Here is an 18643-nt window from a genome sequence, read left to right as displayed (position 1 = left end):
TGTGTATGACTTCACAAATGCCAGTTCTATTGTGAGAAATCGCTTGAAATGTTTCCGAAATCGCTATTTATGGTGGCGAATATACTGTACCTAACCATTGAAATGCTCCAGAGTTGTTGAGACATTAGAGTCCAACTACTCAGGGGCAGTTATCAAACGGGACTCCCGTTTATATCCTGCAACGGAAACAGGTCTCACCTGAACCACAACTCAAGGACCATTAATGGATAGATGCGCGCGTTGGTAGATAAGCCCTTTAATGGGCCCACCGAGTGCCGCAATGTGCTGGAGTGTACTGGCAGATGCACTTGTAGAATAATTATTCTAGCACATATAGGCTTGCTATCGAGCATCTGTCCCATGGTCGTGATCGAGTCGTGGCGACAGTTTGCAGTCCATAAGAGGAATTCAAACGGAGAAGGTCCTGGTCCTTAATTATGACGGCTCAACAAATGATCCTACAGTAGTAAGCAGCCTTATGTAAATGACTAGAAGAAGAAGAAGGCTGGGACGGTGGCTAATGAAATGTTTCAGCTGAATGACCATAATATGGTTGCCTCGGAAGGATGGAAGTAGAAGAAGAAGAAAAGATTTAAAAAAATATTAATCCGAGTTAAAGGTGGGATTCTTATTAGTCTTATTAGTATTATTTCTTACCCCGATCCATTCGACGATAACCAACCCTATTGGCTCACCAGACTACTAGTATGCAACGGCCTCGGGACAACCCCTAAAGGACGCGACGTCTCTCGGCCGGGAGCTGAACGGGCATCTTACTGAAAAGCTACTGGTCAATTCTTATAAGAGGTACTACCTTTCGTACCTAGGTGTACATATCTACCCTAAATACCTACCTACCCAGTACATACATACCTACACAATGACCGCGCCAGCCCACCCCCCCTCCAAGCCCCTCCTGCAGCGCCTCTACCTCACCATCGGCTTCACCCACGGCTACAACTTCTGGCTCTTCCTCCTCCTCGCCGGGCGCCTCTTCCTCTTCACCCTCTTCCGCCTGCCCTACCTCGACTTCCACGGCGTCTTCTGCGGCTCCTCCCCCTCCCGCGGCGGCAGCAGCACCGACGCCGCCTCCCCCGGCGAGTGCTGGGTCTACCTGCAGCCCGGCACCCGGTACCAATGGGGGATCATAGTGCACCTCGCGACCATCCTGCCGGCGGCGCTGCTCGCGTGCGTGCAGTTCGTCCCGCTCGCGCGCCGGAGAGCGCTCGCGTTCCATAGGGCCAGCGGGTGGGTTGTTGTGGTCCTGTCGGTTTGCGGCGCGGTGAGCTCGGTGGTGATTGCGCCGCGCGCGATGAATGGCGGGGTCGCGACGGTGTCGGTTGGGGTTGCGCTGTCGACGGCGTTCCTGTGGGCGCTGGCCCGGGGGTGTGTGTGTGCCAGGCGCAGGCAGATACAGAGGCATCGCGATTGGATGCTGCGGGCTTGGGCTTATGTGAGTCCCCCCCCCCTAGGTATCACCAGTTTTTTTTTTTTCACTCACTCACTTGGTCGACAAACTGTACATGGCTTTCTATTAGGTACCTAATTGCTAACACAAACCACCATACACAGGCCGGCTCCATCATCACCCTCCGAATTCTCGTCGTCGCCAGCGTCATAGCCATGTCCCTGCTCGGCGGCTACCACAGCCAGCAGCCCTGCGGCAAGATCGACTTCATCCTCAAGGGCGAGAACGCAACCATGGCGCTGTACCCGGCCTGCGCCCCCTTTTTCTCCGGGCAGGATCCCGACTTACACATAAAAGTGCCCGTGAACGTCTTCAACGGCGATCGCGTCCAGGTTGCGTCCGCGGTCAATGTGAGTTTTGGCATGGCGGGGTGGGCGGCGTTTGTTATTCACTTTATAGGCGTCGAGTTATATGTGAGTCCTGTCTACCCCGAACTAGGTACCTAACCGAGGAACTTACTGATGTGTTGTGTGGTAGCTTTACTTGACTTCACCGAAGCGTCAGAATCCTGGCAAGGAATCTGCAGAAGTGCAAAAGGCGAAGAGCGTGGTGGCGAAGAAGGTGGACTAAAATATGGGTCGCTTCTTAGACGTGTATACTTTTTGGTACTTTGGGGCATGGATATAGGGATGGATAGGCGGATATTAGTCTGAGATATCAGCGCGTAGTTGGGCGATGGATACCTGCCTGCCTGGTTGGTTGGTACATGAAAGCACAACACTGGCTTGAACAGTTGCTTTTGGCTATTTTCACGCACATGCGATGTACATATATCCAACAAAGGGGTTACGATATAATGATTTAGATTTAGAATACCCAACATTAACAATACTGCATATGTGACAGGCTACCTACCTACCTAGGTACCTCCTCAACTAAGAAGCCTGACTAGGCCGAGCCGACGAGCTCGTCGAAGCCGCCACTTGGCCTTTATTCTCCACATCCCCCATCGCCAGCACCGCCAGCTCCCTCTCCCTGTTCACCTGGCCCTCATCCACCAGCACCACCTTATCGCCAAACGCCTGCGCGATCTCCTCCAGCGTCTTGTGTCTCGTCTCCGGGAAGTAGCGGTACGCGATGATGAAGAAGACCAGCGTGCACCCGATAAAGACAAAGTAATAGTTCTCGTGGATGTTCGCGAACGCGCTGGGCCCGGCCTCCGTGATGCCGACGTTGACGACGAAGTGGCTGGCGGCCGCGAAGCCCATGACCTTGCTGCGCAGGTCGATGGGCAGGACCTCGGCGCCGTACAGCCAAGTGGTGCTGTTGATCATAGCGTAGTACAGCGCGACGTACAGATAAATACCCAGGACGGCAAAACCTTTGCCGACGGCGTTGTCGCTATTTTGGAAGAACCGCTGCATCAAGGCCGAGTACACCATTACGAGCGCGAGCCCGCTCATCCCTGTGAGGATCATCTTGCGGCGGCCCCACTGGTCCGTCAGGAAGCGCGTGGTGACGCAGTTGGAGACGAAGGCGACGGTGCCATAGACGCCGGCGAGCGCGAGGATCGTCGTCTGCGGGATGCCCAGGGACTTGTAGAGGGTGGTCTGGTAGTACTGGATGACGTTGATGCCCGTGAGACTGGTCATGGTCTGGACGGCGATCGACACAAAAGCGCGGCGCCCGAACAAGCGGAAGATCTCCCGGTACGACTTCACCTCGCGCGCCATCTCGAACTCGATCTGCGCGTGCATCAGCGCAAACTCCTCGTGCACCTCGTGCTGTTGTAAGTCCCGCCGAACTCTCGCGAACTCGCGACGCGCGCCCTCGACGTCCCCGCTACGCAAGAGTTGTCGCGGCGACCCCGGCATGAAGGTCGCGAGCCCCGCGAACATGATGATGCCCCAGGGGATCTGGATGGCGAGGGGTAGGCGCCACTGGGCGGCGCCGTAGGGGGCGTAGGAGCATGCGAAGCCGACCCAGTTGGACATCATGGTGCCGAAGGAGATGCCGCAACCTGAGATGCCGCCGATGAGACCCCGGTGTTGCGGCGCAGAGATCTCGCTCAGGTAGATGGGGACGGTTGCGACCATGGCGCCGACCGCGACGCCGGCGATCGCGCGCCCAGCCAGGAACATCCCGATGTTGACGGAGGCGGTTTGGATGGTGGTCCCGATCGTCACGATGATGCAGAGGAGCTGCATGAAGCGGATGCGGCCGAGTCGGTCACCGAGAAAGCTTTGTCCTATGGCGCCAACGGCTTCACCCGCGATGTACACGGCGACGACGGCACCGGTGAGGCCATTGGAGGGGTGGTTCATATAAACGATCCAGCTTTCGTGGGCGATGGCTAAGCATTTGTTAGCTTGTTTATAGCGCTTATGCCAAGTCGGGTTTATGAGATTGGTAGATAGGGCTGAGTTTGGGATGGATAGTTGGAATGATTCTGAGGGGGAATCTCTCTAAACTTACTGGTTGTAGCAATGCCGGTATCAAACCCCTATTGCCAAAAGTGTGGTCAGCATAATCATGTATATCTCAATAAGGTGGTTGGATGGGAAGATGAGATGGGACGTACGAATAGAAATGTGCCAATGGCGGCGAATAAGGCGACTCCGAGGGAGTACCAGCCCACCATGATGGCTGTTTACTTATTGACTTATTTCTTCTGTTTCTTTTCCTTTTCCTGTATTCTTCTTTCGTTTCTTTCGTCTCTTTCGTCTTATTCTTAATGACCTATTAATTATTTGCAGCTCGACACCTTCACACCTCCTGTCTTATACCTTTGGGGGGCGGGGAAGTCGAGAGTCGGCGACAAAGGAAGGTAAAACCACCTGACCCTTAGAAAGATTTGGGGGAAGTGAGAGGGGATGAAGTCTTTCTTCTTATACTTGTCTGTCTGCCTACCGTGTACTTTTCTTAACTCGGCTACCTATTACTAAAGTTTTCATGGTGCCAATGCTACCGAGTCTACTGTCGAGCCTTGGTTGATTGGAGAGATATGACGCGCATAGGCTGAATCTCCGCGTTTGCAAAGAGCCCCGTGCGTTCAGGTAAAGATCGCTGGGCCATTGGTGAGGAGGATATTAGGTAGGCTGGTAGGGTACAATGGCTACTATGTAAGGTTGATCAAGAAATGCAGGTTGAGAGAGAATGATCCCCTCCCTTGTCGCCTTATGCAAGTACCTGCCCAACCCGAGCTCCCAATCGACATAATAGACGAGGAGAAGGAGGAGAACAAGGGCAGAGGGCCAAGATTGGTTGCTGGAACGGCGTACATAATGTATCTAGACACCAATCCTGGTACCTTTCCCAGTCTCGGTTAAGCTGTTGAACATGCACACGCCGCCAGGCTGCGTCAACGTTAATATGATACAAGCATTGTGAAGAAGAAACATTGAATGTCTAGATTTCGATTTGATTCCCATTGACCGCCGGTAAATTTTAATTCTCTTATAAAGGCCGCGCGCTTAATAAGCATTGCCCTAATAGTTATTCTTATCTGTACCTACTATGTACCCTAACCTAGGTACATAGTAAGGTTCCAAAGGTTATCTTCAAGGTTTGTTCCATGCATACTTCCATGCATCTCTATGGTCCTGTAGGTAGGTACATACCATCCACTAGGCACCAATATTGCACCTCTAAGCTTTTCCACTTTGATCTGAAGTGATGTTAAATACAGGTGGAAAGTGCGACGCCCTATAGCATGGATGTATTCAAGACCTTTTTATTTTTTTATTTTTCCAAGAGTGGGCTCTTTGACAACTCTCCATACTCTTTGATACATCCTCTCCAACCTTCTTCTCTGGGAGTCTGGGTTAGGGTAGTACCTGGTATTTCACCAATGTTCATGCTCAGGACCTCGGTTCCAATTACATAAGAAAATAAACAAATTATCATCAGATACTTATGCCTAAGAGCCCAATACAACATGGTTTGTGGAGGAATTTCCTGCTGCCTCTACGATGCCGGGAATGATAGCCGTCGGTTGGTGTTATGACGAGCCCGAGAACAAAACGAGCGATGTTCCCTTTCTCCATCTACCATCTCCATCTCCAACCCTAAGAGAGCCACGAAAAAACTATGATGGCGGCGCCAATCGCTACTCCAACGAGCCTTACCCCGGTGCCAAATTGCCAATACCTGAGGCACCCGCAAAATAATCCGGGGAGTGGGGAAGTTTAGCTCTGGTGCTGATCGCGCTAAAGTCTGGGGATGGAGAAATATTCCGGGGTTCTTTTCTTCAGTTTTTCGAGGCCGCGGAACTCGGAACTAGAAGTCTTCGGTGTATCTACGGGTGCCAAGCCGAGCGTTTTCGTCTCGGACAGGATCGCCAGGTTAGTCTTCTACCCTTATCCTTATCCTTTCCCGAGGATCACGGGAAGAGACATCGGATTGTTCATTTCCGCTCGGGTTTAGACTGAAGAATTTGCTCGGATTTACACCATTACTTGCCTAAGGATCGATATATGGTGATGGGGGAAATGCTTTCCAATTCTCATACGTGCTGTGTATTTCAGCGTCTGCCAGGGAAGGCTGAAGGTGACACAAAGTCCTTACTTACGAGCTGTTGTGCCTTCATTCCCATACCCATTTTATGTAGGTGGAGTAGGTATGACGCGTAACACAAACGGCCAGAGGTTGTGAACAGGTTCCTCCCGCAGTCTTAAGAGCTTAAATGGGCTTGACACATCCAAGCAAGTGAGACCTTAGTAAGACAGTCAGACTCGATCTTCACCAACGACGTATGAAATAGACGGAAAGCCCCAAAGGACTGGTACCTGAGTAGCCAACCAGCCAGTCACGGTTCAGTCTGAAACATGCCGTGGGCTCGGTCACCGTTTATCTTTCATGTTTGTGTTGATATTGTCCCTACTACTAGGTAAGCGGCTGCGCAGCTCTGAATCCCGACGAGTGTTCCTTGATATACGGATATTGATATTATTCACATCGCTTCAGAAGGTATGGCTCAACTTACTCTCGCTATCACTTGAACATCAATCACTAATTCACCAGTAGCCAACCTTCAACCTATAATAGCCCCCATTCTTCGGAAAGCCTCAGCTTACCAATACCAATAACGAAAACAGGGCAGGGCAGGGTTGGGGGCTTACCTGAATTCGTTTCGTCTTCACATGTTGTGCCGCTTCGATAAAAGCACATTATGCCCAATCTCGTGGTAGGTGATATAGTCTCTCTTACTATGTATGAACCTGGGTTCATATACCTCGCTAAGAAAGGGCTATGTACTCCTAAGTTCAGCCACAGGGGGTGAGTAGGTGGATAGGTAGATATACAATAGGTAGGTTCTAGGTCACCTATGGTCAATTTCCTTTTTTCCTTTTCCCTCTTTTCTAGAAAGTTTATTCATACATCTCAGCTCACTGCCTACCTAGTATGTACGACTATTAAGTTCCAGTGACGTCCTGTAATCACAATATCAGCATGGCGATCCTCGGTGCCCTCACTACGATATACACGCCTAGCGGCGTTGGCTGCTCGTCAAACACGTTGCAGTCGATGGTATATATACTTGGCTCCAGCAAGGAACCATTAATGATTGCTTTCCATCGAGCTATGATCCTTACGACCTTGAATATTATTCCCCTGGCATATGTTTGCAAGGTTATCCTTATGCATGCAGAGTTGGTGTGACCGGAGGAACTACTTCGAGTGCTACAGCGGCAACATGCTGTCCTAGGTATGTGGTTATCACACCTCACAAAGTTACTAGTAGCGACAGCATATAGGAAAGATTCTCAGAACGGAACAAAGAAGAAGAAAAAGGGACATATGTAAAAGGAGGATTGATATATTAAGACCTGAGATTACGCTCAATGTTTTCTTCCTACACCTCTCAACCCCCCCTCCCCCCACTCCCACAAGGCTACTCACGCTCTGGATATTGAAGCGGTTTAAGTATTATCCAAGTCATATTCCCCTTTCGCGTTCTAGTACCCATCTCCTTTCCACACTATTGATGTTACGAAGGTATCACGACTACAAGAATCCACCTACTAATGAGTGTATCGCCCGCAGTGGATTCACTTGCCGCGGCGGACGAGATGGCCTATCAGATCCCAATGCTTGTGGTTCCGCTTTGCCCTCTGATAGTTCCTTTGTAGTGCACGTCATATCCTACATTGGCGACTCCAGCATTCCATCTACGGTTGGTACAACCACCACTTTCTATGCGCTTGGTAATATCGTTCTTGCCAAAGGGCTCATCGTATGGAGAGGCAAGGATGACCCTGAGTGGCCTCCAACAAATTCCGCGGGCAGTGTCACGACTACAATAAGTGCCTCCATCACAACAGCAAGTGTACTGCCCATGCCAACATCGATACCGACTATGACAAGCACAGAACCTCCCCCGAACAGTGGCACATCTTCCACTGCGAGTGATCTTAGTATTGGTGCTAAAGTGGGCATTGGCGTTGGTGTGTCGGTGGGCATCTTCGCAATTCTCGGTGCGATAGCGATAGGATACCTATTTGGCAGACGAAAACGACGTTCCACCCTGGGCAATTCAACCGTAGGCGGTGATGATGTTGGCGAGATAAAAAAAGGTGAACGGGAGATACAAAATGTACAGGAGATGGCGACCCAAAAGGAGCCGGTAGAATTAATGGCCCATTAATTTCGATTACCTTGTTTACTATCACGCGGCGTTTTATGAGGGGCTTCATTTGTGGAATTGTGTTTAATCATATTAATAACGAACTACCTAGTGTAGGTGTCTAATAATTCTTGGAATGTCTCGCGAACTCTATAAGTCTGGTCATTATTTGGCAATTCTCTATGGCGATCAGAGGCCTCTCTTACAAGCATCGGCCGGGAACACTTCTCCTTGATCCCACTATTCAGGTTATTAATTAGCATTGCCGTTTAGCATGAGGGAACAGGGCGTTTTCAAATACGTACGTGCTCAATGATACAACCGGATTCCCAACGAAAGCGGTCCACAATTTCGCCAAACGCGCTCTGGTAGTTGAGCCAGGTCATCTCGCCCCCGAATTTGGTTCGGAGCACCGTGATGTTCTGGGTTCCCCAGAACGGGCTCAGGAGGTCCAAGGCATTCTGCGCCCCATCTTCAGCCAGAGGGTTGTGGTTCTATCGGGCGTCCTAGTTAGCCAACGTGTACCCATCGAACAGCATGCTACCTAGTATCTCCTAGGTAGCTTTCAAGACCTACAATGTATTCCGGCAGGATGTAATCGAAGGCCCTGTAGATATCTTTCTCGACCAGGAAGAAGTTGGCGAACTCGTTGAACCTCTTTTCGGCCTCCGCTGCGGTAGGGGGCGGGTCGATCCGTGTGCAGAACGTTGTAGTGTTTTGCCGGGGCGCGAGAAGGGGAGTGGCCAATGCCACAAGGGGCGCCGAAGCGACGGCCAAAAGAGTGGAAGTACGCATGTTTGGACAATGAATATGAAAAAAAAAAACTTTCAACGGTGTAATCAAAGAGAGACACCTTTACGAAGCCAGCTCTACAACAATAACGGGACTTTCGGACAACTTATATATGCTGCGTGTCGTGTAGATACGATTACTAGTAGTATGACGCGACTTGGCAGCAAGGATGTGCGAATGTCGTATAAAGCATGGCCAAGATGAAGCCTAGTGTTTCGTAGGGACTAGTTCAGGTACTGGTTTCCATTCTTATCATCTCGACCAGGTACCGTTAAGGCCAACTTCTTCATTCAGTATTTCAAGATTGTTCATCAAAATCCTGGCCTGCCTTAGAGGGTTAGGGAGTTAGTTTAGCCGCTCTCGGCTATGCTCCCAGACGTTGCAATCAATGCTTCTTAGCCTTCTTAGCCAAGGGCAACTTGGGCTAGGCGTTGCCCACTTATGCTCTCCGATCTGCGCTGCCAGTAGTGGCTAGGTTAGGGTCAGTAATTAAATAGATACCTTCTAACTACATGGAGATCCGGACTGCCCGGAACGGAGCCAGAGTACGGTAGTTGATAAGTCCGCCGCTACTGACCATCGGTAGCCGACGGAGCACCGGATTATGGACCAATGAATGCATCTCAGCCCGGAGTCAAATGTAACTGATATAAAAACACGGTATTCAATCATTCCTTCCGTCTCACGCGTGCATGTAACTCCCAGCTATTTGTGCAATCGGCAATCGGCAAACGAAACGAAATGTATGAAATGCAACCACCCGACGGTGAACCACAAGTTCGGTTCATCGTCACCTGTCCTCACGGCGGATCTACATTTCTCATGACAATCTTCCAAAATCATCCACTCTGCGCAGTTACAGACGCTTCTGCCCCTCAATACCTCAGTCTAGAAGACCTGTCCCACCATAGCGCCTTCACCAATGTGAGAGATTCAGGAAAGCCCTTTCTAATATGCACGAAAGAGCTTAGCATTGATGATACCACGGGATGACAAGCATGAGATGCTCTTTACCCCCTCGCCGTATGCAAGGGCTCGACCAATTATATTAATTCGTGATTCCATTCGAGTATTCGACGATTGGAAACAGATAGGATGGGGGGATCCCAAGAGTTTGATCAAATATTATACCACGATGTTCCCATTGCTAAGCCGCGCTCCTGCAAACACTGCATCAAGCCTCCTCTACGAAAAACTCACCCAAGCCCCGCGGGAGGGAGTCCAGCACATTTGCCAACATTGGGGCGTACCGTTCTCAGAGCAAATATTCGCATCCACCGAGATAGACACACCATACCACGGACTCCCATCCAACATGGAGAAAACCGAAAATTGGGGAGCAGGTAGGCCGTCAATACATGCGCTGCTGGCAAGAGTCCACCACCCAGCTACAGGCCGTGTTTGCGGGGCGATCCCGGGTCGGCTTCGACCTCGACGACACCCTGCACGAATTCCGCCGCGGCTCCGGAAACGCCGTTGACCAAAGTCCTCGGCGTTATCTCTGCGCGACACAACATCCCCGCCACATCGCTAAAGACGGAGGTAATGTACGCGAACGTTCTTAGGCAAAAAAAAAAAAAAAAAACCCCCGCAGATGCCTTCTCAGACGGTAAGACCTCGTTCGACTGACTGACTACCGGCGCGGCAAGTTTTCCCGCCGTGCTGGCGCATTTCGAGGTCCCCCCCACGACAGCGACAGCGACAGCGGCTTCACGGCCGAGATCCAGGAGCTGTGCGAAGCGCCGCTAAGCCAATCTCTCGAACCGAAGTGCGGTGCCTTGAGCTTACCTATTGTCGACGCTCAAAGATATGGGGAAGAAGAATCGTGGTCGTGACTGACTGAGGGCCCGCAGGATGCGCAGGAGAGGACGGTGCAGAGGCTCGACATTGGCGGGTACGTTGACTTCATCGCGCCGACGAACCGGTTTGGCGTGGCGAAGACGGGCGGGCTGTTTGCTAGGGTGTTGAAGTATTTTGGGGATTGATGCAGGGGGATATGGTGTATGTCGGTGATAGCGAGCAGCGCGATATGGTGTCTGCCATGAAGGAAGGAAGGCATGTTCGCGATACACCTTGCTGAGGCGGAGCATGTCTCGCTGAGCGCTTCCCCGCCGCGGGCAAATACGCTGAATAAGCTACAGCAAATACTTTCTGGATGACGGCCTATTGTGGTATAGGTATCCCAGTTCTTCTTAGAAATTTAGTCAAGAGTTGGGACTATATACCGTTCTCGCACCATCACATCATAGCAAATTAACGAAGCAAACCATCGCCGCCAACACGCCCAAGAGCGAGTTCCGAGAGCTCGAGAGGCTATACGCCGGACTGCTAGGCTCAACCGTTCTGCCCTGGCACGTGTAGTTCCCCTTGAACAGCCCATTATACCTCAACGCGTTCAAGTAGCCACAGTCGTACGTCGGATCCGTCGAGTTCACGACCAGGCTGGTGGTCACGTATACATGGCTCATGTCCGGCTGGCCCGCGGAAGGGTAGCTAGGTCTTATCGTTAGCAAGGTCCTCAGTATCTACTAATCTATAGATAGAGTGGTTCGACGACACCACAGCAAGACGACAGGGTCTGGCTGACTGACTGGCTGGCTGGTAGGTGGGTTGGGATGATGATGATGGAAAAACGGGTGGATACTCGACTCACAAGAAATCCGAGTGGAAGTTCCCGCCCGACAGCACAAAGCTAGACAGGTTGCGGGCGCCCCACGCCCAGAAGTTGGCGCTGCTACCCTGGTACACGATGCCATCGGTGCTCAGCCGCGGGTTATCGACGATCTCGACGTCTGTCCACGCCGGCGCATCCGTGCCTGTCGGCGGGAGGGAGATCGTCTGGCCGGGACGCGGATCGGGCAGGACTAGCCTCTCGAGGTTGGGGTTGTCGGCGATGTGGATCTGGTCTGTGATGTGGAGGGCGGCGAGGTTGAGCTCGGAGAACGAGTTCCGGTACAGATTTACCCGGGCGACGGTGTGCAGGTTGGGGAAGCTCGAGATGTTGTTGCTGCAGCCTGTTATCTCTAGAGAGATCTGGCCGGCGTCGTTTGTGGGCTGCGCCTGGAGAGAAATCGTCGAGGTTGTGCATGAATCCGCGATCGTGAGACCCGCTGTGGAAGCTGTCAGCCTCATTCATGTACACTGTCGATTTGTCTCAGAGAACGAACCTCTAATTATCACGGCCCATAGCAACCGAGTGACCATCCTCGTTTCCTCGTTTCTCGAAGCTGAAATTTATGGCGTAAAAAGGGGTAAAGCCTCTACGTAGAGGGGAGTTGGCTTGTATCACGAGCACTCAAAATAGATTGTGAGGCGTCTGTTCATACCTACATATGTCCCCTTATACTATTCTCTTTGTCGGTCTTGGCTTGCTGTTGGTTGCAAAAGAACATCAACGAACAGCCACACATAGAAATCTAGGAAGATCGGCAGGTGGTAGGACTAGATGTGAATAGATCGACCAGTCATAGATGGCTCACATACTCCAGGGCTCCTTAGATTAAGCCACGGATGTGGGGATATAGAAAAAGGAAGGAGAAAAGAAAAAGCAAACTCCTCGAAAGCTCCCCATAGTTCATATCCTACTGACATCGGCGGCAGTTATCCCCCTCCTCCCCTTGGCTACTCAAGAGACGCTGAAGTATCCCTTACGTCCGTAGTGTCTTGAGCACAGACCCGTGGAACCTCGGGCGCGTAACCAGAGCACAAATCCAAGCATCGACAGGCCGAATCGGTACCACGTAGCTTATTATCAAGAAGTCTATCATGGCTTGAGCTTGTTCTGTGTATAGTAGTATACCGCGATCTATCTATCTGCAACCAACACTGGACACACTCATTCTTCAATCTTCTGATGCCGGTCCTTTAGTTCATTCCTTTATACCTCATAAGCAACCTAAGTACATTACCATGATATCAAAATTAAACCCGCCAACCCGTTCCACAGGGCCAAAAGCCTCACCCCCTTACTAACAATGCTCCGGATCACAAGGCAGCCCGTAACTATAAGTATTGTAAATCCCAATCGGGCAATCATCCATGTCCTGGAAGAACTCCAAGGTCGTGTCAATCGACGAAGTCACTAACGCACGCAGCCATTATTAGCACTTTCCCTTTCTCTTTCGGGAAAAAAAAAGAAATAGGGGTAGGTAAGCAGGCAGGCAGGAATTCGGAGTTTTTGTAAGGAAAAAGGGAAGATAAAATCTCCGGGCTCACCTCCGGCAACACACGTCCCCGCCGCAAAAGTGCAGGGCCCCACATCGAGCGTGTACGCGAACCCGGGCTCCATGTGTATCGGTGGGAAGGGCGGGAACATGCCAGGGGTCGGCTGGTTATTGAACGTCGTCTCGGGGCCGGGGCAGCTGCCCGCGAGGTACCCCGTGAACTGGAAGTTGCCGGGGCCCTCGTACGTGAAGCTGGAGGAGGAGAGCTGGTCCTGGCGGGGGAAGAGGAACTCGAGCGTGCAGTTGGCGTCGGCGCGGGAGGCGGGCACGTCGAAGCTGAAGATGGACGAGATGTCGCCCGGCGTCACGCGGCCCTCGTACTGGGAGCCGAAAGCGCGGTCAGGCTGCTGCTGCGAAATCCAGGTGATGTAGTGCGGGAACTCGTATTCCCCGTCCGGGAGGTAGGCCGGGCAGTTGGTGGTGCTGTCGCGCTTCCATTGGTTATCATGGAGAGGGCGTTTGGAGATGAGTTCGAAGGGGGCTGCGGTGGCTGTGCTGAATAGCACAGCGAGGTAGAGTAGGGTGTACATCACGATGGTTTTCCAGAAGGTGCAATAATCGACAAGTGGGCGTAGCAGGTGTATTGTCCTGGAGGGAAGGGCTGAGATGACGCAGGATGAGTAGACTTTGACTTCTTCATGATCATGGGAATCCAATGCTCTTATACTGAACTGAATTTGCACATGCTTCCAAGCACAGTGTGCGATAGCAATCTCTTACCAAAATCGGTCTCCAATATCAATGTCTCGCCTCATCCCTATCGCTGCCCAGGTGACCAAGGATTGCGTCTGTCATTGGGACGAAACCTCAGCTCATCTTTACTGGTTCCCTGCAAGATATACAATGCGTCGATAGTATATTGCAATATGAGAGGAGGATTTAGCAAATGCAGTGTCCTGCAGAATTTCCCGAAGGGTTGCTCATGCAGCCACTGTTTATCCTGGCCATCCTACTCACCTCCCTGCCTACCCAACTAACCTAGCACACATCATCAACATGACAAAAGGTTTCCATGGCAAAAGCCCACGATCAAGCTTAAGCCGCCCCAAGCTCTAGAGCTGCACCCAGCCTAAAACCCCATTGTATCTCCATTACATCGCATATCTAGGTAGTAAGAAACAAGGAATATCCTTCGTGCGCCAGAAACCTGTAAGCCATCCTTTCGACAAAACATGTGTCGCTTGTCGAAATCGACGCAGTCACCCGAGCGGCGTTCTCGTGGTTCCACGAAGATAGATAGAAAACCCCATCATGTCAATCTGCAATGCGAGAATGTCTTTCAACCTTGCTTACCTGGCGGGGTCGTGGCTTGCCCCCATCAATGAGTATCCATGGCTTTGCGGTGAACATGCTGCAATAGGGGAGCGGGCTTTACAGGGATAAGCTCTTTAGTTCAGATGAAGAGACAGGCTGGAGTTCTATTTTTGTTGCACAAAGGATGGTTCTAAATGTATCAGGGCTATGCTCCTCCCTTTGTAGGTACTAAATATACCTATTTAGACTCTAATTGTCTCTCGTAAGGGAGGGACATAGGTATAGTACGTTTCCCAAAGAATGTCTTTGTTTACGAACCATCTTCCAAGGTTAACAATGAGCCCATTATCTTAACAATAACTGATTGTCGTAACGACGAAATTGTGTGTCTTTGATTCTTAATATATTAGACTCCCCTCCAACCCCTTTAATGTTCGTAAAATTTGAGAAAGCAGGGTCAAGTCAAAACCATTACTCTAAAACTTCCAGGTTCAAGCAACAATCACTCTCAAACATCCAGGTTCCTCAAACACTCACTCTAAAACTAGCAAACATGCTCCCCATCATCAGTCTCCTAGGCATTTCCCACAGCGGCAAGGCCGCACTCGGGCGCCAACTCTCCGGGGTCTACAACCTCTACTACCTCGACCTCGAGGAGATGCTGCGCAAGAAGTGCGAGCTGCCGTTCAAGCGAGCCGGGATCGACTGCACCAAGTGGGCAGAGAAGGGCGAGCCGGTGCCCAACGAGGTCATCCGCGAGCAGAAGATCGGGTACGTGTCCGTCGCCGAGGTCCAGATCTTCAACTGCCGGCTGCGCGGCGAGCCCGTGCCCGTCTACGTGATCCTACAGGCCCTGCTGGAGACCGTGGAGGAGGTGAGCGGGGACAAGGACCGCGGCGGCCGCGCCTACAACGCCATCCTGCTGCACGGCTTCTCCCAGGCGCTCCAGGACTTCCACTACATGCGGAACCACTTCGCCGAGTTCCACGTCTTCCCCAAGCTCGCCATCCTCATCGAGTGCCCCGTGGACGTGGCCATGACCCGCTTCATCAACCGCACCTCCGACAACGAGGACGCGGCTGCCTTTGGCAAGAAGCTGGAAGGCCAGAGGAAGGACCTGGGGGACCTTATCCCCGTCTTGGAGCCCTCCAGGCTGGTTCGGTCAACCAATGACGGCTCTATGGCTTTCGACAAGGCTTTCGAAGAACTGGTCGCTCGCCTCAATCGGAACGTCTTGTGGAAAAGCATCGTCGGTGCTAAGGCCCTAGGCGAGACGTCGTCGCCCAGTGCAGTAGATGCGCAGTCGACCTGTACGTTTCAATAAATTGACGTGGTCGATGAAGAATCAACGCTAGGTAATTACTACTGAAATACCTACCTATAGGTAGGTAATTAGTCTACATCTGGATAGTAAACAGAGTAAGTTGTGATAGAGTAATAAAATGAAATGACTACTAGGTACCTAAGAGAATGCTTTTTTGCTAGATTCTTATGCTTTTAGATTGTGAGAATGTTAGATCCCAAATCGTAGACTTTGAAATACTACCTAACCTACCACTTACATACCTACTCCTAGGACCATATCTAGGATGGTGGTCCTCAAGGGTTCGGCAAGAAACTCCGGGGGTTGGTTGGCGCGTAGGAGCCCCGGGTTTCTAGGATACAGACTCACTTCTCGAGACACTTTTAATTGAATCGTAGCTTGTCTTCTTCTATTGAAAACTACCCAGCTGAGAGTATTTTGCTACCTCGAATTTATTACACGGAAACATGGTCATTTAAATAATCAGTCCCCTATAATTTACCGCGTTGAAGCAGTACCGTCGAATAGCCCAAACCCCGAAGAGCTATTACCAAACTCCGGAGCTCTCATGATATTTGCAACGCCTGATGAATGCATGCAATTGTTGACTTTTGCCATCTCTATCTTTTTTGAATCATACCCAGCCCATTTCCACAAACCAGAGAAAGTTGAGTTGCCCCTTTATCGCCTTCGTGTCTATCTGTTGAACACTAAACCCTCTCTCGTCTCATAATTCATTCGTACCTGTAGTGTTTAGATGCCAGCATCCATTCTCCAACCCTCAACAGGGAGAGGGAAGGTCTCGGACCAGGTGGCAATCTCCTTTTTGAGTTCGTTGATCTTAGAGATGTCACCAGCAGTCACCTTAGCCCTAAAGTCCTTCAGCTTGTTAGCCTCCTTGGGAAGACTAGCCTGGAGTTCCTTGGCAATCTTGATGCTGTCGTCGATATAACCGGCAACACGCACGAAGTCCTCTTCGCCGAAGCCACGCGAGGTCATGGCAGGAGTGCCAATGCGGATACCGTAAGGCGTTAAAGCAGACTTGTCGCCCGGAGTGGCATTTTTGTTGCAAGCAATGTTGATTTGCTCAAGGACAGCCTCGATACGGGCGCCATCCACAGCCTGGGGCCGTAAGTCAAGCAGAACCATGTGAGAGTCCGTGCCGTCGGATACTAGCTTGTAGCCGAGCTCCTTCAGTTTGTGTTCAAGGGTCTTAGCGTTAGAGACAACCTTCTCTTGATACGCTTTGAATTCAGGGGTCTGAGCTTGCTTCAAGGCGACGGTGAGAGCGGTGATGGTGTGGTTGTGAGGACCGCCCTGGTGGCCAGGGAAGACAGAGAAGTTAATAGCAGGCTCAAGCTCGTAGAGAGTCTGCTTGCCAGTCTTGGGATCGGTGCTACGGACACCCTTGCGGAAGAAGATCATGGCGCCACGGGGGCCACGGAGTGACTTGTGCGTGGTGGTGGTGACGATGTCGGCATAGGGGAAAGGAGACTTGATGACTTCGGCAGCAATTAGGCCAGAGATATGAGCCATGTCAACAACAAGGTAAGCTCCGACAGAATCGGCAATCTTCCTCATGCGCGCATAGTCGATCTCGCGGCAATAAGCGGAAGTACCAGCAACAAGGATCTTGGGACGGAACAGCTGAGCGTTCTCTTCCAGTCTGTCATAGTCGATAATTCCAGTATCGGTGTTCACTCGGTAGGGCATGGTCTCAAAATAAGTTGAGACGGCCGAGATCCTACAGGTGGCCAAGTTAATTATCGGATGTCCGGTGTCATTAGTGAAGCATAAACTTACTTTCTGGAGGGAGTCTGGTAACCATGACTCAAATGGCCACCGTGAGGGAGATCCAAACCCATTAGTCGACCTCCCGGTGCCATGAGAGCCTGGTAGACCTGCAAGTTGGCAGGGCTACCACTGAGGCACTGAACATTGACACCCCAATGCTCCGAATCGACGTGGAAGGTCTCAAGAGCTCGCTTCTGGCATAGGAGTTCGATCTCGTCAATGTGCTGGTTTCCACCGTAGTAACGAGCACCAGGGTAACCTTCGGAGTACTTGTTGGACATGGGAGATCCCAGGGCATCAAAGACAGCGCGCGAGGTAACATTCTCGGAAGCAATCAGAATGATAGACTCTCGCTGTCGCTTAATCTCTTTTTTCTATAGTGACAGTGAATTAGTACTGGATCCAGATTGATGGGACCATGAAATTCCACTTACCATAATCTCTGCCACTTCCGGGTCAGAGTCGAGGAGAGACCTCTCGAGCAGCTAGTAAAGGGTTAGCAGGAGTAATAGCATTGAAACATTACAGACAAGGCTATATTACTCACGTCCTTGTGCTCTTGGGAGAGAGCATAGGTGGAACTGGTCGCAGCCATTGTGTAAAGATGAGACGAGAATCAATGGATAGTGTGTTGAGAAGAAAAACAGTCAGGAGAATCGTTTCAATGAAGAAACGAAAACTTTTTTATACGTTGAAGAGGAGTTTTACGGAGGAAGGATAAAAGAGGGCGAGAAGAAAAAAAGGGAAGTAATATTTTTTTTTCTCTCTTCTTACTATGTAAGCGCCAATTGGGGTTGGTGGGGTTTTCTGTACTTCTAAGCTAATAGCGGGGTGACAACGGGGAAGTTCCCTTCTCCCACTTCAAATCTTTCTTGTCTACAAGAATAAAAAGTACCTCCTTACAAGTTACACATGCCATGGATGGATGTATTTAAAGACGCTAGGACCCGGAGTAACTAAACTACCAGGTGACGGAGTGTGAACTCGGTGTTGAAGGATTCGCCCCGAAGTCGGCGAATCAGCCCATCCATGATCCATCAAGGTTATAACTACAATATCGTACCAGTTCAGTTGAGAGCCTACCCAGATAATCTGTTCTTCTATCCTCTTCCTCCTTGGTTAGCTACATATGTAGGTATCTGGCTAATTCATTGGTCAACTGCCGTGCCTAGGTTTCGACCTGGTTTAGTATTATATCTAACGTAAGCACCTGCAACACCTCTAGGTTAGATAACTAGATGCTC

At 50.9% G+C, this 18643-nt stretch overlaps 9 protein-coding genes across 9 annotated transcripts; 4 read left to right on the top strand and 5 right to left on the bottom strand.

Moving 5' to 3' along the window:
* The first annotated feature begins 608 nt into the window (after nucleotides 1-608).
* On the top strand, nucleotides 609-2160 carry GGS25DRAFT_84654 (uncharacterized protein). Its single transcript, XM_049266071.1, has 3 exons — nucleotides 609-1453; nucleotides 1573-1881; nucleotides 1946-2160. The coding sequence occupies exons 1-3, from the start codon at nucleotides 881-883 to the stop codon at nucleotides 2036-2038; spliced, it is 975 nt and encodes a 324-aa protein (XP_049112307.1). The 5' UTR covers nucleotides 609-880; the 3' UTR covers nucleotides 2039-2160.
* Nucleotides 2161-2343: 183 nt separating this feature from the next.
* Nucleotides 2344-4049, bottom strand: GGS25DRAFT_526278 (putative MFS monosaccharide transporter; the record flags this gene model as incomplete). The annotated part of the gene is made up of 3 exons (XM_049264953.1): nucleotides 2344-3761; nucleotides 3884-3911; nucleotides 3990-4049. The coding sequence occupies 3 exons, from the start codon at nucleotides 4047-4049 to the stop codon at nucleotides 2344-2346; spliced, it is 1506 nt and encodes a 501-aa protein (XP_049112306.1).
* Nucleotides 4050-6859: 2810 nt separating this feature from the next.
* Nucleotides 6860-8054, top strand: GGS25DRAFT_526277 (uncharacterized protein; the record flags this gene model as incomplete). Its single annotated transcript, XM_049264952.1, has 2 exons — nucleotides 6860-7059; nucleotides 7406-8054. 2 exons carry the CDS (start codon nucleotides 6860-6862, stop codon nucleotides 8052-8054), a joined length of 849 nt encoding a protein of 282 aa, XP_049112305.1.
* Nucleotides 8055-8138: 84 nt separating this feature from the next.
* On the bottom strand, nucleotides 8139-9078 carry GGS25DRAFT_84270 (uncharacterized protein). The gene is made up of 3 exons (XM_049266068.1): nucleotides 8610-9078; nucleotides 8339-8527; nucleotides 8139-8273 (listed from the first exon to the last, which is right to left on the bottom strand). Exons 1-3 carry the CDS (start codon nucleotides 8826-8828, stop codon nucleotides 8223-8225), a joined length of 459 nt encoding a protein of 152 aa, XP_049112304.1. The 5' UTR covers nucleotides 8829-9078; the 3' UTR covers nucleotides 8139-8222.
* Nucleotide 9079: 1 nt separating this feature from the next.
* GGS25DRAFT_528268 (HAD-like domain-containing protein) lies at nucleotides 9080-10810 on the top strand (the record flags this gene model as incomplete). Its single annotated transcript, XM_049265171.1, has 5 exons — nucleotides 9080-9749; nucleotides 9790-10168; nucleotides 10200-10372; nucleotides 10475-10618; nucleotides 10679-10810. Exons 1-5 carry the CDS (start codon nucleotides 9567-9569, stop codon nucleotides 10808-10810), a joined length of 1011 nt encoding a protein of 336 aa, XP_049112303.1. The 5' UTR covers nucleotides 9080-9566.
* GGS25DRAFT_510480 (uncharacterized protein) lies at nucleotides 10483-12421 on the bottom strand. The gene is made up of 2 exons (XM_049262661.1): nucleotides 11479-12421; nucleotides 10483-11318 (listed from the first exon to the last, which is right to left on the bottom strand). Exons 1-2 carry the CDS (start codon nucleotides 11955-11957, stop codon nucleotides 11069-11071), a joined length of 729 nt encoding a protein of 242 aa, XP_049112302.1. The 5' UTR covers nucleotides 11958-12421; the 3' UTR covers nucleotides 10483-11068.
* Nucleotides 12422-14319, bottom strand: GGS25DRAFT_510475 (ubiquitin 3 binding protein But2 C-terminal domain-containing protein). Its single transcript, XM_049262660.1, has one exon. The coding sequence runs from the start codon at nucleotides 13576-13578 to the stop codon at nucleotides 12907-12909; it is 672 nt and encodes a 223-aa protein (XP_049112301.1). The 5' UTR covers nucleotides 13579-14319; the 3' UTR covers nucleotides 12422-12906.
* A 399-nt stretch (nucleotides 14320-14718) lies between these two features.
* GGS25DRAFT_510473 (uncharacterized protein) lies at nucleotides 14719-15947 on the top strand. The gene is made up of 2 exons (XM_049262659.1): nucleotides 14719-15610; nucleotides 15765-15947. Exons 1-2 carry the CDS (start codon nucleotides 14733-14735, stop codon nucleotides 15766-15768), a joined length of 882 nt encoding a protein of 293 aa, XP_049112300.1. The 5' UTR covers nucleotides 14719-14732; the 3' UTR covers nucleotides 15769-15947.
* A 45-nt stretch (nucleotides 15948-15992) lies between these two features.
* On the bottom strand, nucleotides 15993-18273 carry GGS25DRAFT_510472 (serine hydroxymethyltransferase). Its single transcript, XM_049262658.1, has 4 exons — nucleotides 17947-18273; nucleotides 17834-17884; nucleotides 17409-17773; nucleotides 15993-17349 (listed from the first exon to the last, which is right to left on the bottom strand). The coding sequence occupies exons 1-4, from the start codon at nucleotides 17992-17994 to the stop codon at nucleotides 16359-16361; spliced, it is 1455 nt and encodes a 484-aa protein (XP_049112299.1). The 5' UTR covers nucleotides 17995-18273; the 3' UTR covers nucleotides 15993-16358.
* Between the last annotated feature and the right edge of the window lie 370 nt (nucleotides 18274-18643).

The sequence above is a fragment of the Hypoxylon fragiforme genome (assembly GCF_022984875.1).
Source record: "Hypoxylon fragiforme strain CBS 206.31 chromosome Unknown GGS25scaffold_10, whole genome shotgun sequence".
Classification (NCBI taxonomy): Eukaryota; Fungi; Ascomycota; class Sordariomycetes; order Xylariales; family Hypoxylaceae; genus Hypoxylon; species Hypoxylon fragiforme.
This window is presented reverse-complemented; position numbering and strand designations above follow the sequence as displayed.

Bases quoted from the DNA above. Each gene is read 5' to 3' on its own strand.
- GGS25DRAFT_510472 (XM_049262658.1), bottom strand. From the start codon at position 17,994: ATGGCTGCGACCAGTTCCACCTATGCTCTCTCCCAAGAGCACAAGGAC. The intron at 17,774-17,833 runs GTAAGTGGAATT...CTGTCACTATAG, and splicing joins CGGAAGTGGCAGAGATTATG to AAAAAAGAGATTAAGCGACA. The intron at 17,350-17,408 runs GTAAGTTTATGC...GGCCACCTGTAG, and splicing joins TACCAGACTCCCTCCAGAAA to GATCTCGGCCGTCTCAACTT.
- GGS25DRAFT_510475 (XM_049262660.1), bottom strand. From the start codon at position 13,578: ATGTACACCCTACTCTACCTCGCTGTGCTATTCAGCACAGCCACCGCA.
- GGS25DRAFT_510480 (XM_049262661.1), bottom strand. From the start codon at position 11,957: ATGAGGCTGACAGCTTCCACAGCGGGTCTCACGATCGCGGATTCATGC. The intron at 11,319-11,478 runs GTGAGTCGAGTA...GATAAGACCTAG, and splicing joins AACTTCCACTCGGATTTCTT to CTACCCTTCCGCGGGCCAGC.
- GGS25DRAFT_84654 (XM_049266071.1), top strand. From the start codon at position 881: ATGACCGCGCCAGCCCACCCCCCCTCCAAGCCCCTCCTGCAGCGCCTC. The intron at 1,454-1,572 runs GTGAGTCCCCCC...CACCATACACAG, and splicing joins TGCTGCGGGCTTGGGCTTAT to GCCGGCTCCATCATCACCCT. The intron at 1,882-1,945 runs GTGAGTCCTGTC...GTTGTGTGGTAG, and splicing joins TTATAGGCGTCGAGTTATAT to CTTTACTTGACTTCACCGAA.
- GGS25DRAFT_84270 (XM_049266068.1), bottom strand. From the start codon at position 8,828: ATGCGTACTTCCACTCTTTTGGCCGTCGCTTCGGCGCCCCTTGTGGCA. The intron at 8,528-8,609 runs GTAGGTCTTGAA...GACGCCCGATAG, and splicing joins ACATCCTGCCGGAATACATT to AACCACAACCCTCTGGCTGA. The intron at 8,274-8,338 runs GTACGTATTTGA...TAACCTGAATAG, and splicing joins CCGGTTGTATCATTGAGCAC to TGGGATCAAGGAGAAGTGTT.
- GGS25DRAFT_510473 (XM_049262659.1), top strand. From the start codon at position 14,733: ATGTTCGTAAAATTTGAGAAAGCAGGGTCAAGTCAAAACCATTACTCT.